The sequence below is a fragment of the Trachurus japonicus genome, chromosome 23 (assembly GCF_045865225.1).
Source record: "Trachurus japonicus isolate A0001 chromosome 23, Traja_1.0".
NCBI classification, from domain to species: domain Eukaryota; kingdom Metazoa; phylum Chordata; class Actinopteri; order Carangiformes; family Carangidae; genus Trachurus; species Trachurus japonicus.
The window spans coordinates 17110813-17128929 of NC_140929.1; the positions used below are offsets into that span (position 1 = coordinate 17110813).

Sequence of the window (18117 nt, forward strand, 5' to 3'; positions counted from 1 at the left end):
AATGATGACAAAAACAAACATCCAACGAACCTTTAACACCTTTTTAGGCGAAAGAGAAACTCCAGAACACAGAGCAGTGGCACAGCATTTCAGATCACCGTTAATGTAGCTCCTTCATTTCCTCTTGCATCATGCATAAAGTGTATGAGTGAGTTACTATGGTTACCGTGACCAGTGTTGTGCTTGAACGCATTCAATGAACGATTGTTCATGAACTTGTTCATATTTTGGGTGAACGTGAACTGAATGTACTGTATTTCCGCTTGATGAACGTTATTGTGAACACGTTAATTCTGGCGTTTATGAACAGCGCTCCTTCACAGTATGACTTTGTTCAAGAGTGTGGCAGATTTCCATAGAAACCTCAGCTAAAACACACCATAAACAGGCCTTAATATGTAGCAGAAAACCACCCAATCTGGCAACACCAGCCACCACATTGTCACACCGCTAATGTAAACCCTGTTGGATCAGGAACAAGATGAAGTCTGACACATAGTTTCAGTGTTGTGGTTCTATATGGGCTGTGGCAATATGTTTTAACAATAAGCTTGCAGCAACGTATTGAAAAAAACAACAACTATGAACTAACCGTGAACTTTTGAATTATGAACTGAACTAGATCAATTTAAAATTTGTGAACTGAACTTTGAATTAGTTCATGTAGAAAGTGAACTTTCCCAACACTGACTGTGACATGTCCCTCTAAAACCTTTTCATGATACACTTTTACGTTATGCCTAAGAGGCAACGTGTGCTGTAGTGTCTTCCTGCCACACTTATCAATGATTGCTGTTGGTATCAATTAAATGGCAAAAAGCCTGGATTGCAACACTGAACACATCATGACAGTATGGCTCTCAAAAGTGAGACCATGATAACTTATGACACCTTTGATATAAAATTGAATTAACTGTAAACATTAAACCCTTAATTTCATTGAACTTTCATTAGCTTAACTTTCTCTGAGCCTAACCCTAGCATACACTCTCTCCTTTGTTCTTCCTTAGTTCCATGTTGTTTAGCTATAATCTCAGGAAATTGATGTGTTGCGGAGGGGAACTGAAAATATGAAGCTATTTGCCATTAGCACTGATCAGATATTAGCCTACAGAGACACACATCTCCTCACAAAATATGAAACCAATTAGTGAATTATCAGCACAACTCGTCTCCATACCTGTCAACAAACATCCCTGGTGATTACACTGTACATCATCTAAATGAATGCATCATGCTTCTCTAAGAGCAACGCCATTTTCTGCCATGCATAATTAGTCATTAGCTGTGGGTTAATTATTAATTAGGCCTATTTTCATAAACAATAGGTAACATTACAGGTTTTAAATGAAGACATCTAGAGTGCTGAGGGGTTTTATCCCCCACAAACCAATTTCCATCTGATACCAACCCATCAAAGACACAGAGTGAACAACCAATAAAATGTAATGATGAGCACAGAATCTTAATGTTTCCCAGATGATCACCAGCAGTGAAACTTAATACATCTCTCTTATTACCGGGCTAATAATGACAAAAACCACCTCCACACGTGAACAAATATGAAAATGTAATATCACAATTATAGCTAAATGTACAACACCTTCCTCTGGGTTTTATCATTGGAAACACACACACATGATTAGCAGCACTATTTGTTGCATTTAGACATTAAACGTGTAGGACAGATGAAGATTAAGGACCAGCAGCAGTCATGGGTCTGCCATCATTCAACCATGTCTATAGGCCTGTCACAACTGTTACGTAATCACCTGGTCGCAATCATTTGAGCTGATCACAATTATGTTGCATAATCATTAAAATATTTTCATCACCGTTTCTATGTCGTTTTCCACCATTTGACTGGTCCTCTTTTAATGAAGTCATCTTCTCTTTGGTTTAATAACACATGAGTAAAGCCACAAACTGTTTATTTCGAGGAGCTCCATCAACGTCAACTGAAATTAGCATCATGGATTTAGTTGCAAAGCCTGAAGTCAAACAGAAATGTAATTTTTATTCATATATTCCAATGTTGGTTGCCAATATTTGGCTCTTCTTCTTCTTCATAAGGTGTAGCCTATGTGTATTATTAAATATGCTTAGGCTCATACTATATTAGTGGCATAAAATGATCAGAAAATGAGTAATAAATCATTATTTGCAATTATTTATTATATATATTTTTATGATTGTGACAGCCCTACATGTCTACATCTGTGTTTCCAAAGACCTTTGTTTTCACCCAACAACAACCCACCCCTGCTGTAGTGTTGTGTGGACGGGAGCCAGACAAAGAGATGTGATTGCTGCATGTAACGTCTTTCAGAGCACAGAGCCGTCAGCTGTCCAGCACAGAACCACCTAATCTACACCACCACCCCGGCACTATGCTGGTTAAACCAGTCAGCATGGCGCCTTGTGCTTCACTGTTTGTCTGCAATGCGTGTCCTCTGTTTCTGAAAAGCCATTTTGAAGGGTTATAATTATGTTTTTTTATTATTATTATCATCAAACCAATAAATGGGAAACAAGTTGTGTTTTGTTTTTGGTTTCTAAATGGTGATTGGAAATCAGCTGTTTCCTGTGGCTGGCTTTCACCACTCTAAATGAAAATTTGTCATATAATTTATTGCTTTGTACTGTAAGCAGAAAAACTTATAAATGAATAGATTACTGTTAAGTCAATTACTTTTTATAAGTTGCTGTATGTGTCTCTAGTCTTTTTTTATCCTATATTTTCACTTCTCTTTGACTTAGCTCACTTCAAAAATCATGAATCCACGTGGTCAAAGGAAAATGTAAAGTGCCACTCTGGTCATAAATATGGCCCCTGGTGGATGAGAGGTGATTATGTTTTACCTTTGCTGACGGAACAGTTGGCCTCCCTGTGAAGCAGCTTCAACTTTTCAACAACACCTTTCGTTACGTGCTTTTTGCCTTGACACTATGAAAATGGAGGTCCTTTATTTGAGCACAGCAAGTCACAGCATATATCAGGGCCACTCTGAATAACAGTAAAGGTTAGACAAACTCCCCCCGCTCCAGTTTGGACGAGCTCCATGAGCAAACAATGGCAGAGAGGGAGGCGGTCGTTCTCCTCGGGCCCCGCGGCTCCGTAAAATGGGACACCAGAGAGGCTTTCATTTCAGGCCTCTGAGGAAGCAAAAGGACAGGAGCTCGTGGTTATGGGGTTTGCACAGGAAGGGCGTGAGGGCTCTGATACCACATTCATCCCTCTAGTTTAGTGTCTAACAATAGCACCACAGCTCTATTCACCAGGAACCATGTGAGGAGGAGATGAAGGCCGGGAGGCTTCAGAGGGCCGTGCACAAGCACAGCTAAGAGAAAGTGAAGTGCATTCTCACCGTCAAGACCGACAACCTGGCTGTTACAGCCGTGTACACAGCAGCACTGCTGAGCTCAACAGGAAATCCATTACTACTGACACTTTGTCTGTCATGTCATCTCTTTACAGAGGAATATTTTTCAAGACTGGACAAACTCTGACTCTAACCCTAATCCTGCATGGGAGGCCAAAAAATAGCAAAAGAGAAAAACTAAACATAAGACACCAAGCAGAGAGAAGTAATGAGGCCTCGTACTAATGACTTTGAGTGATGGTGCGTTCCAGCTGTACTTGAATGTAACACGAGACTAAACTATTGTGGATCTCATTTGGACTGTAGCCTGTGTTTAACTCCGGCTGGCAGCCCTTTGCTGAGTGTCACTGTCTTAATGGTCTTTAAAACCAGTCCTCTGAAAGATTACAGCTCAGTCTTTGTGTTTTAAGTCTGTGTTTGGTGGGTGTGTCTTATTGCGATTATAAAATCAGCTGACCACACAGACAGTGAGCTACTGGCCATCGGATGTGTCTTGTCTCATCCTGGGTTGGTGCTCCTGTTAGAGTCTGAGCCTCAGTGTGAGACGCTCCAGTCATTGTGTATTTTTAAAACTTAATGTCAGGGCTGCAGCTCACTTTTAACTTCTCTCTCTCTTCTCTTTCTCTCTCTAGGCAGAGTAGTCTGCATCAAGTATCTCCTGTAAGTCTGATGGTGCTATGAGAGCACTACTTTATTTCTCCATTGTCTGCTTAAAGACATGAATGAATGTAACAAAATAAAGCTATAATTAAAGTTTAGAGATAACAATTTGTTAAATAAAGAGGAAGGAAACAATGTTGTATAAACCAGATATCAGTGAGACCCGCCCTGAAGATTAAACATGAACCTGTACCTCAGCTGATAAAACAGCTTCAGAGGCAGAAAGAAAAATACTTAATGGATCCATCATGAAATTTTAAAGCACTGCTAGAGGGAGGTTGTTAAAGGCGAGGAGGTAAATAACCAGCGATGACTCACACCAGCAGGGTACATGAGTGGAGAGCGGACAATATGTGGAGGCTGTGAGAGTCGGAGGGGAGCTCTAAAAATAATTCAACACAAGGAAAAAAGCAGAGCCACTCAAGGAGCCCACCTTCCACTGACACAATCATTTCCCAGAGCGGGCCCACGTCCGATTGACTGGTTCAACTGGTGTTGAGACTGAGGAGAGGACAGAACGTACAGTTCTGGACCCAGAATGCAGACTCACAAAGAACTAAGAGATTTACTGAAAAAACATGGGAACTCAGACATGACACAGGAACGTGGGCATGAAACACAGGGCTGGACAACAGACCGACTGACAAAGGACAGTGGGAAAGACTGGGGGACACAGACACATGAGGTAATCACAGGAAGACAAGACAGGAACTTCAAAATAAAACAAGAACTAAACAGGGAACGGGACAACACCATGACAGTGTTACTGTTAATGAGGGTACAGGATAGATAGATAGATAGATAGATAGATAGATAGATAGATAGATAGATAGATAGATAGATAGATAGATAGATAGATAGATAGATAGATAGATAGATAGATAGATAGATAGATAGATAGATAGATAGATTGATAGATAGATAGATAGATTGATAGATAGATTGATAGATAGATAGACAGACAGACAGACAGACAGACAGACAGACAGACAGACAGACAGACAGACAGACAGACAGACATGCCTAAAGTCATGTATTTGTTTTTTCTCCACTCAAGTCCAATTTTTGATTAAAGAAATTGGTGTTTGTCCTGTTTGTTGTGCCTCCTTCTACGAGTTTCCACGAGTTGCCGCACGAGTTTACCCGAGTAAGGAAAACAAATTTGATTGGCCGTTATCGAGCGGGCGGGATATTCAATGTTTGTGACGAGACTGAGCTTGGGGTGTGTGTGTGTGTGTGTGTGTGTGTGTAGGTGTGTGTGTGTGTGTGTGTGTGTGTGTGTCTCAGACGTTTGATTGACGGATGAGGGATCCAGTATCAGTGGCTGATGAATCGTGAGCAACTTGACACATAATTTGTGTGCCTTCATTATCCAATGTGAAAAAAAACTAGCCCACTTTCATCCCATATTTACTCGAAAATAGAATTTTGCACAAAGTTTGGGCTACATCATCTGATAGATGAGTTATTACACTAATTTTATGACCCAGAGTGGAATCAAATTCATTTTTCTTTTCTGTACACCTTTAAGGAGAGACCAAAAAAAATCTGAATCTGTCAGTATCCTACAGTGTCACACTATATAAAGATGAGGCAGAGGGTTCTTCACCTTTGTTCACCTCTGCTTGTGTGTCTCCTCAGCAGAGCAGGTTCATGTCTTCTCTCATCACATCAATTTTATTTCCCTTTCACCAAAGCAGGTTTGTCTATCACAAAGACAGCACATAGCCAGAGCCTCCCCACGGCATCAAATAAGTCTGGTGTTCTTACTCTGTTCACCTGTGCTGTTGACTTTTCAGTCAGGCAGTTGCAAGATGCTGTGAACGCACAACTCACCCCAATCTGAACAAATAACAAAATTAGAAGAACAAAGCCCCTAACTTCTTCATTCTTAGACTTATGTAACACACTCAAGCACTAAAGCACATAAAAGTCACTTAAAGTGCTGCACAGTAGATACGCCCTCCTGAAAGTTCACATCCCTGATCCCTGCCGTGCTGAAAGCCTCTTTTAAACCTTTTCAGATATCTTATCTGAAAGAGTACAATCTAGCTCTGACACGCTGATTAGAGCTTCTACATCGCATTAAGTGAGTCACACCTCAGACTATGAATGGTCTTCCATGGAATCTGGGCAGTCAACAGCCTCCCAGCTGTGTGTTGTCTAAGCTGAGAAGGCCAGAGATACGTACGTCTGTAAACCAGAGCAGCAGGATGAGCCACTGTCCCTCTGCCACAATTTCATGTTAATTAGTGGACGGTGCACAGGGTCGCCTGCTGGATGTTAAATGTCCTCAATTATTTGATTACTTTCCAGGACTTTCATTTCCTCCAGCAGACACACACCAGGCAGCTGATTTTAGGGCAGAGAAGGTTAATGGTGCCATCCTGCAGCACAAAGCCTGTTTCAAAGTCATTGTCTTGAGCTGACTGTCAAATTGTCAAAATCGTTTGGAGAAATGCCCGGGTCTGGCGTTCCCACTGCACGCCAGTCAGAGCCGAGCCGATTGAAGGCGATTTTAACCCGCGTCGCTTGCTGAGTTGTTTGACGCGGGTCAGCGCAGGTCGGTGCGCCTTTCCCACTGCCACCAAAAGTCGATTGTTAGCAGGTTTAAACGGGTTTTTTGGCCAGTGGGAAAGGGGTAATAGAGTCCCATGTTAGCAACTTTAAAGCAGAAGTAAGCAGAATTTTTGTGTTATAAGTCTTAAATAGTTATATCTTCCGACGGCAATCACTTACATAGAGTGTTTGGTCTGAAACACGGGTCTGTCAGTCACTCTGCTCTGCTGTAAGTCGAGGAGAAAACTTTCCTTGTATCCTACAACCTTTATCCAATGAGGAGAGAGAACGGCATAAAGGGGCGGTCCTCTCTGTGTGTGCAGCCAAGGGATGCGCGTGAATGTGGTGACGTAGGGACGAGGACCAATAAATCCATGACGAGGGCGGGGACTGCTAACTCCATCGGCTGACAAGAAGTTAGCCAAAACGACCGGATCACTTACTTCTGCTTTAAAGCAGGAATAAACAGCCTGGTACAGAAACTGTTTTGGTCTCTATAGCTACCTTCAGGGAAGCTGTTAATTAAACTGACCTGTTTATATTGTTATATATATTTCACCTTATGGGGAATTTGCACCCCAGTCTCATCTCCACAAAGTTATCATGGAAGTAAAAACATGTGACTAATTGAATGTTTTGGAGCATTCCTGCATTACTCTATTTACATTCCAGTGAAAGTAGTCACACACCAGCCATTAAAAATAGTTTGAAGTTTTTGCTAAATGTGTTTAGGAACCAGCTGTTGGTGAGCTTGCCAGAAGGTAAGTGTCCATGGTATTCAATGAAACCCTGTTAAATGGACTGCATTTATTTAGCGCTTTTCTAGTCATATGAGCCACTCAAAGCGCTTCACTAGCTGGAACCGTTTTGTTTATTTCCTTTTCCATTTCCACTTGCATCTATGTGTCATTTTAATTTATTGCACAGCCATTCTACAGTGCCTCAGGGATTTGTGTGGACACGATTTGGTGGTAGGCGGAGGGGCGAGGGCTGAGTGTCGTGTTGCTGGTTGTAAACTACAGATTATAAATAAAACATTCACAAAGACAGAGAGAACATCTTCCTAATTCAAAGCAATTTATAAAGTAAACCTTTTTCATATTGATAAATATCTACCGTATATCTATTTCTGGTTGTGTTATGCAACAGTGACAGTAATGTGTTTCCCCTGCAGCAAAGCATTAGAGGAGACAGGAGCTGTTTAATGTGGTGCAGAGAGAGAGGCCGTGCTGCTGTCACTTAGTGCTGCTTTCATGGTGGGAATATTATCTCCACTTTCAGTCCAATATTCAACATGGTTCACCCACAGTGGCCATCTATGGTGAACTATGAGGTCTGTACGGTGGATAAGTGTTTACATCAGGCTCCAGGTTTGCTAATGGACAGTATCAACATGGACCTATTTTGTGAGGACACAACTGTCCCCACTAATATTTGAGTGAACTTGTTTGCATTATGTTTGGATTGACATTGATAATTAATAATTCCTATGTGCTCTGTCATAGTTATGTCTTCATGACAACTGATTTAGACATGGTAGCGTTTGGTTGGCCAAAAGTGAGGGATATCTGAAGGATCATATAAAAATACGGGATACGGGACAGTTCAACATTTTGTCCTACGTTTCCCACAATCCTTGTGCGTTGTTCACACTTTCTGCCTAAACGGAAGCAGAGCAGGGGGTATAAGGCCACCAAATGCAACAAGGGATGAGGAAGGGGACTTCATCATGCTGGTGAGGGACAGAAGAAGTACTGATGAGGAAAAACTCTTTCAATACTTCAGCATGAGCACTCGATTGTTTGACAACCTGGTCGGGGATCTGTTCCTTCTGCACTGGTGACCATCGGTCATTGGTCAGTGCTGCAGAGGGTGGCTGTCATATTGAGGGTTCTCAGCTCACAACTCACCAGTTGCTCCGAGCAAAGTGTTGCATCAACTATGACCAACTCTACATGTCCAACAGAGGCAGTTGTAGATATTTGACTGTGCAGCTACAGGTGTTTTTTCTTTCTGCTGCCAAGACAAAGATGATAAGAGCAGCAAGAGTAATGACAGTAAGGATATGAAATAAAAGACAAACGATGAGCTTAAAGATGCTGAGGCTGAGGTGAACTGAACTGTTCTGGGGTTCATGCTGGTTTGTCATCACCCAATTTACAAACAATAATTTGATCCTGTGTTGAGATATCATCATCTCATCAACCAGGCCTCATGAGAGCCCTGCTGTTTACTCCTCTCTGACAAACTACGGAAAAACCTTTCCAGTAATTACTTTATCACATCATATCTCTCTGTGTGGGTGTGTGTGTCTCTCTCGCTGTGTGTGTGTGTTTAGCAGAGACCAAGGTAGAGGTACAATAATTAGACGAAGTGATCATATTTCCTAAACCCCAGTTTTCCACCTCAGAGTCAATAAAACAAAAAGCTTAGATGTGTCAGTGTTAAGCTGAGTGAGTCTGCTCTGACTCAGAGCAGACACACTCAGCTTAACACTGTCTGCTCTTTATTAGAGCTGGATCGCTCTGCAGGAGTCCAGGTCGGACCATCACAAAGAGTGCTGCTCACCTTCACCGACACTCTGTGGGTCTGTTGTCATCATTAGGGGCACATTTTCTCTAGCCCGCATGGAAACTGCTAAATCACAAGTACACTTGGGTCTTGAATAAGAACCATTAACTTGACACTCACACAGTGTGGTGTCAGCTGGGAACATTAGAGAGCTTAGTATTCAGTGCCTGAAGCTGTTAACTGATGAGCTCTGTTAAGAACATGTAGTCCTGTAGGTCAGGGTTGATATCGATACTGATTCTGTAACAACTCCTCTTGTTTGGTTCTAGTATTTTTAGCTGGATGAGGGCCAGACCTGTAACTGACTGACTGACTGACTGATGCTATTTCCACCACTGATCAGCAGTCCACTGAGCCACTCTGGTTTCCCAGCTGTTCAGGAACTGCAGTGAAGAGGCAGAGCACTTCCAACACACTAAGACACATCTGCATTACAGGAAGTAAACTAGTAGGCTATGATTGCTAGTTTTCACTATATTATTACTAAAGGTTGGTTACATTCTGGGGTTTAAGTAAATAAAAGCTCAAGTATAGTGGATGCCGGGCGGAGGCTGTAAGCTGTAGAAAAGACATGATAGTGTACATGAAGCGAGAATAAATCACAGTCCAGATGTTGGTCAAGTGAGGAGAAGCTGATTTTCGGCTCTCTGTAGAGAACCATTCATTGCTGTAGCTTCAGATGTGACAACAATGATACTGTTCTGTTGTCTGTCTGCTTTTGAAAAAGAATACACATACACTGTCACCTGTTGAGTACAATTACACAGGAAACCCAAAACTTCAACACAGAAGAGTGATCTAAAGCCCCACAGTCACCAACTGAAGCAGCACTGAATACAACTACAGTAATGTATGGACTGAACTGAGCTGCTTCAAAATCTTGACCATCATCACAATCCATTCATTCAATTTACAGTGTGGATCTAGTTAGAACATGGCGGACAAGTCAGGAGAGGTGTATGAAGTGAACGTCTGCTCCAACAGAGGACTGCTGTGTATGAATTTACAGTATCCAATGACAAACCTCCACCACATTCTATACTATAGTGTGTTGTGTTCAATGCAATATGAAACCAGCCAGATAAGAGATAAGACACAGAATGTAGAATGATAATGGGACAAACCCAGGAGTTTTGCTGCATGTAGACAAATCCTATCAGGTGCTGAATTTTCTATTGACATAATGAATTGTTCATTGTTAAACTTTATCCTTGTCCTGTCATCTCCCTCCACTCTGCCAGTACCAAAGAATGAGCCGTAAATACAGTGAGACCAAAACTGTATGAAACCAAATACTAGCAAAACTGTTTCTGTAACATCCCTACAACATCTATGTCACGTCTGTCCGTCCTGGGTGAGGGATCCCTCCTCTGCTCACCCTGAGGTTTCTCCAATTTTTCCCTGTTAAAAGGGTTTCTGGGAGTTTTTCCTCAGTGGATGTGAGGGTCTAAGGACAGAGGATGTTGTTATGATTGTGTGTAAAGCCCTTTGAGACAACTGGGCTATACAAATAAAATTGTCTGGCCTTGCCTCCTCCACAGAAAATGAGGAATTAGCAGAACGATGCACATACAAGCTCCCCTCCAGTGTCTGATCCTGCCTCATATCTAATTAATGAGTTGATTATTTTCAGATGGACCACCAGAGACTGCTACAGACTATACTTGTTGACTTGCTTTTTGGCTTGACCCATGAGACTGGAAGTACTGATCAGCAGGAGTACATGAAAAAGTGGAGACAACAGATGGCAGAGGCATATGAGATCATAGCAGCAAATGCAAAAAAAAAAACACTATAGCAAGAGAAATCATGACAGCAAAGTAAGGAGTTCTACTTTATATTCTCATTAGGAGTATGACACCCAGAGGGGGAACAGGGAAGCTCCGTAACCACTGGGAGACTGCACCCACAAGGTTATCCATCAGGTGGGGAAAGACACGCCCATATATAAAGTCATATCAGGGCAAAAAAAGTGAGAGGATGTAGGACTCTGCACTGTAACCTTCTAATTCAGTTGAAACCAGTTATTTGACAGTTCAGACCCATGAAGACAGGGAACAATCAAACCAAGACAATGATAGTGATGATGATGACTTTGGATATCAGCCTCTCCCTGTGACACAGCCCCAAGTCAATTAAGACAGAGAGGATTCTGATAGCAACTCTCACAGGATGTCTGAACAACAGGACCCACCCCAGCTGTTGTTGTGCCAAGGAACTAAATGAGGAATATATACACCACACAGTCATGGATGGGCTGATGGACAAGCCGAATGCTAACACACACACATGTGCTACACACACTCCTGGACTTCGGAACAAGCCCAGTGGTTGTATAAAGACTGTTGCACAGTTGATATGGTGGTATTATTTGCACTGGGTGACTGGTGGTTAAACATCACTCACCTGCAGGGTTGGGGAGTAACGGATTACATGTAACGGCGTTACGTATTTAAAATACAAAATTAAACTGTGGCTTGACAAATTCAAACACATGTATTTATGCTTTAGTTTAAAGGAGCCACGGTAGCCTATAAGATCATGTGTAAGATAATTCTCTAAAGCAAATTCAGTGTCCCAGTTAAAGGCGCTCAGGCAGGTGATTTTGAAGTAATCCAGAAAGTATTCAGAATACATTACTTTACTTGAGTAATCCAAATACATTTCAGATTACATTTTAGGACATGTAATCAGTAATCTGTAGGGGAATACATTTTTAAAGTAACCCTCCCAACACTGCTCACCTGCTGATTAAGATGTCAGGAACGGTATGTGTGTTTAAGAGGAGTGTGTAATTAAATCCCATAATTCTGAATGCACTGACTAATAGTAAAAGTGGATGAGGATGAGGTAAAATGCCATTTCCAATCTTGATTAAAAAGGTGGTAATTCATTGCTTTGTAAAAAGGCTCTGAGTCTGATCTGCAGATCAAGATGATCTGTTGTTCATTGCTCTGTTCTTACAGGTAAAAGAGGTCAAAAAGTTTTTGTTTGCTACTGTCTGGTTCAGTATGTGTTGCTAACGCTCATGTATTACATCGGTGGATTTGACTGAAGCTACACTGTGTCCATGTTGTTCTTTCCACCCTCACCCCCCCACCCCGCTTCACTGGGGTTCAGAGATGCAGTCACGAAGCACACTGAAGCAATATGTCTTGATTTGCAACTGACAGGACACATGAAGAAGTCTGTGTTATTGTGTGAGCTACTGGGGAGAATACGCAGGACGCCAGCTGAGGCCCAGCCACCGACACTGCTGCTGCTGACAGGAGAGTGCTGACACCAAACGACAGTGACTCAACAGACTTATCTGTGGGAGCGAGGACTCTGAAGCCAGACCAAAAACAGCCTCCTACTGTAATGTTGACTATGCAAACAGACTGAGGACTGGGAGGGAGACATTAGAAAGCAGACGTCACGGTGGGAGAAATGAAAGCACCCGCTAAACCCCCAGACAACCCCCCAGTAGTGTGTTTAAATCTCTCACAAGTCGCCTGGAGCCTAAGCACCAAAGTTCAGGAGTATAAGGAACCTTTGTAACAAACAGACACACAGCACTTTACCTGACTTTCCCACCCCCGCTCTGCCGAACACGGCCAGCTTCACCTCGGGGCTTTTGGCCATGACGGCGGCTGCAACCAGGGAAGCTCAGTGAGCCAGTGGGTGAAGCTCGAGGTCAGCCATCCATCCAGCAGCGTCTGAGGAAACATGGAGGACAATACACGTTCAATTTGTGGTGACGCAGCACATTTCAACATTAACCACCTCTTTTGTCAGGATAAGATTTTGAGTAGATTTTCCTCCATAAGGACGTTACTGCTTTTAGCACATGTGTGGATGTGTTTTCAACAGTTTGTGTGAGTCATACAGTGATGTCTCAGTGTCTTCCAGCAGAAGTGTCAGGCTCTGATTGATGGGACTGAAGAAGGCATCATTACAGAGCTACACTACAACTAACATACTCAAAGCCTTGGTGATGAAAGTGTTTTTTTTTCAGTTTGTTTGTTTCTTTTTTACTGTTTATTTAACAGGGACATTGCCACAGAAAATGGGAAAATGTGATGCATATAAGACGTCTAGCTTCAGCCTATTTGCGGTCTTTGTTCCTGGTCAGGCTTTAGAATAGAATAAAATATACTGAATACAATTAAAAGAAATGCAATGATACAAATACAGTGATTAATACAATGAATAAGTACCATGAATACATAAACACAGCTGCAGTTGTAAATTACAGAATAAAACAGACAATTATTGTTTATATAAAATTTAGGTGTACAAATGGTTTTCTTGAATTTTACTATTCACACTGTGAAAAGCCCATTTGAGATTAGTTATTATTATATAGATATTATTATATATTATAGTTATTAGATATTAGTTGTTTTTATTTATTAGTAAAATATAACAGCATAGCGTCGCCATTACCCTTTTTCATGTCACGCACCCCCTAGCAGCAGCTTGTGCACCACAAGCAAGGGAATTCCTGCCCTAACCATTCTGAAATGATGCTTTTGCTGTAACTGTTCTGAAAAGATGTCCTCTCCAGGTACTTCACCTTCCTCCCACCCTGCACAGATACGAGCCATGGTCAACAGATAGATACATGCTAACTACACTAACCATTCTGAAAAGATGCTAATTGTGCTAACAGTTCTGATTGGTCTGCTAGTCTCAGATTTCTGAATTATATTTTGAGTTACTGAAGCTAACTGTGTGTGGTGTGACTACTGTTAAAAAACCATAGTAAAACACCTTATAATGTGTTTTCAGATTAGCGCTGCATTAGTGCTGTTACCTCACTCAGCTTAACAGTGACAGCAGACTGTCGGTGTTACTTAACGATAACACTGTTACAGTTAACTGACATGTGTTTACATGCTGCAAGAGCATGTAAACACAGCTGACATGTAAGTACTGTAAGTGTGTGGTAATATTGAATTGGGTTCAGTGTGTGTGGACTTGTTCTGCAGGTCCAGCTCATTTAATTGTTGATGACAGCTGCAGTCAAAACATCTGCTGGAAGGATTATCTCTCCTTCAGAATAAAGAATGTCAGTGAGAGCTGGGAACCATTGTGACATCTACATCTATTCTGTCTGTTCTAATTGTGTTATCATATAATCAGAGTACTGATTATTTTCTTTATAACTCTAACCCTACAATATTTCACATTTGTCTCTATTACAATGTTTTCCATCCAGCCATGGACTGGACACCGACAACCTCTGACAGTAATGAAGGAGAGCCTGCACCACCTCCACCTACAGTACAGTGTCCACAGATGAACTCAGAGTGATAGAGCTGACAGTGTTGTGACCTCATATAATGGCAGCATCATGCGTACATCTCCATGTACGCATGATGGAATTCAGTGCTGCATAGGAGATTACATTACAGCTATATGCTGTACAGTGATGGGAATAACGGCATTATAAAACGCTGCTGATCTAAACAGCTGATAGGCGGAGTGATACAGCGCGTCGGGGAGCCTGCCTGTGCGGAGGAATACTGAGTGAGTTGTGCAGTAGTTAGATAAACACGGGTTAGCCAAGTAATTTGACACATTTGAGCACTTTATAAAAAAGGAACGCAATACAGGTAGTTACTTTCCTTGTAATTAATTACTTTTATCATGTAGTAACTCAGTTACTTCTTGGGGAAAGTAACTAGTAACTATAACTAATTACTTTTTCAGAGTAACATGCCCAACACTGATACTGTATCAGGTGTAAAGAAACAGTTTCTGATATGGAGCTGAAAGACTCATCTGAATTGAGTTCATTTTCATTTGAAGACTGTTTTAAAATGAAAATGTAGTATGGACATAGCTACGGAGTACAATAAAGCGCCTGATAAGTAATTACAGGTGACAGAAAACTGGCAGGCATGAGAACCAACTCACAGCCCTCTGCAGAGCGACTGCTATGTTTATGAAAAGATCTATTATCAGTGTGTAAATTACACTCATCTCTCTGTCAGTCTGTGGTGCTTGAAATGAGATATGGAGAGAAAACTGAAGACAGTCATGAGTTCAAGCACGAACCGTCCAGGTCAGTAAAAAGTGAAGAATGTGTCAGTGCCAGAAAAATGTTCGCCAACTTCACACTGGGTGAAGTTATGAGGTGGCAAACTTCCAGCTCTCCCCTCCTTCATCCACAAAGGAAACACACACACAGAGACACACTCAGGGTTTCAACTGCCAACACACAAAGTCCATATATGGTGTGTCTGTGTGCCACTCTGTCGTGCTTAAGTGTAGGTCGGTCATCCATCTTTCTCCCTCAGAAAGGGTCATCATGGCAGCTGTTGGCATCTTTAAATATTTTGCTCTTATCATCATTAATGTGGCACATTTCCAACAACCACAGCACAGTCGCAACATTGACATAGGTTGTGAATGATACAGCTGGAACATTTTGTTCTGACTATTAGCCTGAGATGTTTGGGAACATGTGTAATCTCAATGGGGGGGGAGGGGGCGGGGGCATGACACCTCACCAATATGCAAGTGGAAGCAATCAATCATTGTGATTCAAATAATGGGCTTTATGCACAGCTCCACTACTTCCTGAAATTTCCTGTCTTACATTATTGGACCAACTGATTAATCCAGGTGTGTCTGACCTCACAACAATGGTCAGGCACACCTGGATTAATCAGTTGGTCCAATAATGTAAGACAGGAAATAAAGGAGCTGGCTTATTTCAGGAAGTAGTGGAGCTGTGCATAAAGCCCATTCTGAATGAAGATTGATTGTCAGCTGTTTATATGTGTTTACATGTGCCACAACATTCATTCAGAATGGACGCTTTACAGCCGTGTGACATGCCCAGAGAAAAAACGACAATACGTTCCGGGCTATCCTTTAATGAGTTTTCGTGAACTCTTTTATACAGTTCAGTGTTTCCTGTTTCCCAACGGTCTGAGCTGGCGATAGTTTTTTATCAAACTCTCCACTGTAGACCAGTTCTGGGTGCTGTGCTTGGAAGCTGCCATATTTGCAAGTGAAGAAATGTCATTGTGTATGCGTATAAAGAATACTCCATTTCACCGTTTACATGATATAATTTGATTTTTGGTCAATTTGGAAGGAGGAATATTCTACTCCTCTGAAACTGAATGAAATTCCATTCGGTTTGGGCCAGTTTATTCAGATTTGCGATTATATAAAGCATTTTTATTCAGTTTGGACATCTAAACCGATTTTAATTGGAATATTTGGCTTCATGTAAACGCAGCTACTAAATGTATTAATTACATTAAATGGTCAACTTCAGTACATCCCATCACTTTCTTGTTTTTGGCCACACCAATACTCTGGATAAAAAGTAATATGATAAAATCTGAATAACATAAAATAATCTGAAAGAAGTTTCTGGATCAAACAGGTTCTATCAGATGGTGTTTACAGCTGTTATGGTGCCAACTTGACTCACTGTCTGGAGATTCTAAGACTTTCTTTCATATGTGGTAGACCAGAAACACACAGAGCAACACCTACACTTGATCTGGGCAGTCTACTGAGCCGCTGTCGTTTCCTGGCTTCCCTAGAACTGCAAAGAAGAGAAGCACTTCCAATACACTGAGCCTCACCTTCATTACAGCAAAAAACCCACTTTCATTACATGTATCATTATTACTAAGGGAGACAGATGCACTGAGCAGGGAGAGGGAGGAACCGAGATGGACATGAGGAACTGCTAGCACATCTGAATAACATGTAGCCTAAACAACAGAAACAACCAGAAATAGGACTCTTACTCTTATTGTAGTGCATTAACAAAAGCAGCTCTATTACCTCACAAAGGCTTTCTGTCTACTGAAACACTAGAGGGCTTTAATTTGAAACAATTACAAGAAGTGTTTGTATTGGCACGTAATGCAGTAACTTCAACACAACAGACAGGAGCAGCTGAAAAAGAAGCTTTGTACTAAAGCACCATTCTGACCTAAAAGACCTGCTTCTAATTAATGTAGCCTACATTACATTCTGGATTTCAAGTAAATAAAAGCCTGGGGCCCAGCTGTAAGCTGACAGACATAAGAGAGATACTGTTTCTCTTCTATGTGTCAGTCCAATGTAGTTAAGTCATGTTATAAAAGTAGGATTTGACCATAGACATCACCACATCACCCTCACCAACAAGTCTGAACAACTCGCCAAAGAGAAGAAAACACAAGTTGCTGTATGAACTGTTCAGGCTTGTAATAAACTGATGAGATCTTGGAGTCACCAAGGACTCAAATTTGTCCTTCAAGAAATACATCAAAAAGTCAGGAACACAATCAACTTCATCTTATTTTAAACAAAATTCAGCCCTTCTTAACAGCTGATGCGGCTAAAACATATCTTCACTATCTGATCCTCACTCATATTGAATATTGCTTTACAAACTGATGGTTTGCAGGTGTCACAGTTCTGAAACCCATAGAACAGCTATAATGGAGCAATCAAGATATATGATAGACAACCACTCTTTTATCATCATCATTTTATCATTGCAAGGTTTTTAACAATGAGAACTTGAAAGTATTCAAATGTGCCTGCTTCATCTACAAATGCCTCCATGGATCAGCTCCCACTCTCGTGTTAAGGAATATTTACAAGGTCTTGGTACCAGTTGAGATACCAGAGGTCCAACCACCTTTGGAAAAAATGTGCTATCTATAAAAGGCAGACAAATATGGAATAGCCTTCCAGTCCCAATTAGGGAAAGCCCCATTCTTGCCACTTTCAAAGGACAACTGAAAGCATGGTTACAAGTAAACCAGATGTACCAACATTTGTAGCTTCTTAACTGGACTAATTATTGAGATATCTATTCATTTTAGCTAACCATGGTCAATGTGTTCATTATATGCTGTGTTTATTAGTGAGCATTGGAAACACGCGTATTGACAGCTGGACTGTTTCCAGTTTTTCCAGATAAGCTAAGCTAAGC

The 18117-nt window shown here is 41.4% G+C and overlaps 1 protein-coding gene across 1 annotated transcript in view; it reads right to left on the reverse strand.

Annotated features, from left to right (window-relative positions):
- rerg (RAS-like, estrogen-regulated, growth inhibitor) overlaps positions 1–18117 on the reverse strand; it is a 41900-nt gene that overhangs the window by 19106 nt on the left and 4677 nt on the right. The window contains exon 2 of the mRNA XM_085769018.1: positions 12737–12871. Coding sequence (XP_085625144.1) covers positions 12737–12797 — 61 coding nt within the window. The 5' untranslated portion in view covers positions 12798–12871. The remainder of the gene's footprint in view (positions 1–12736; positions 12872–18117) is intronic.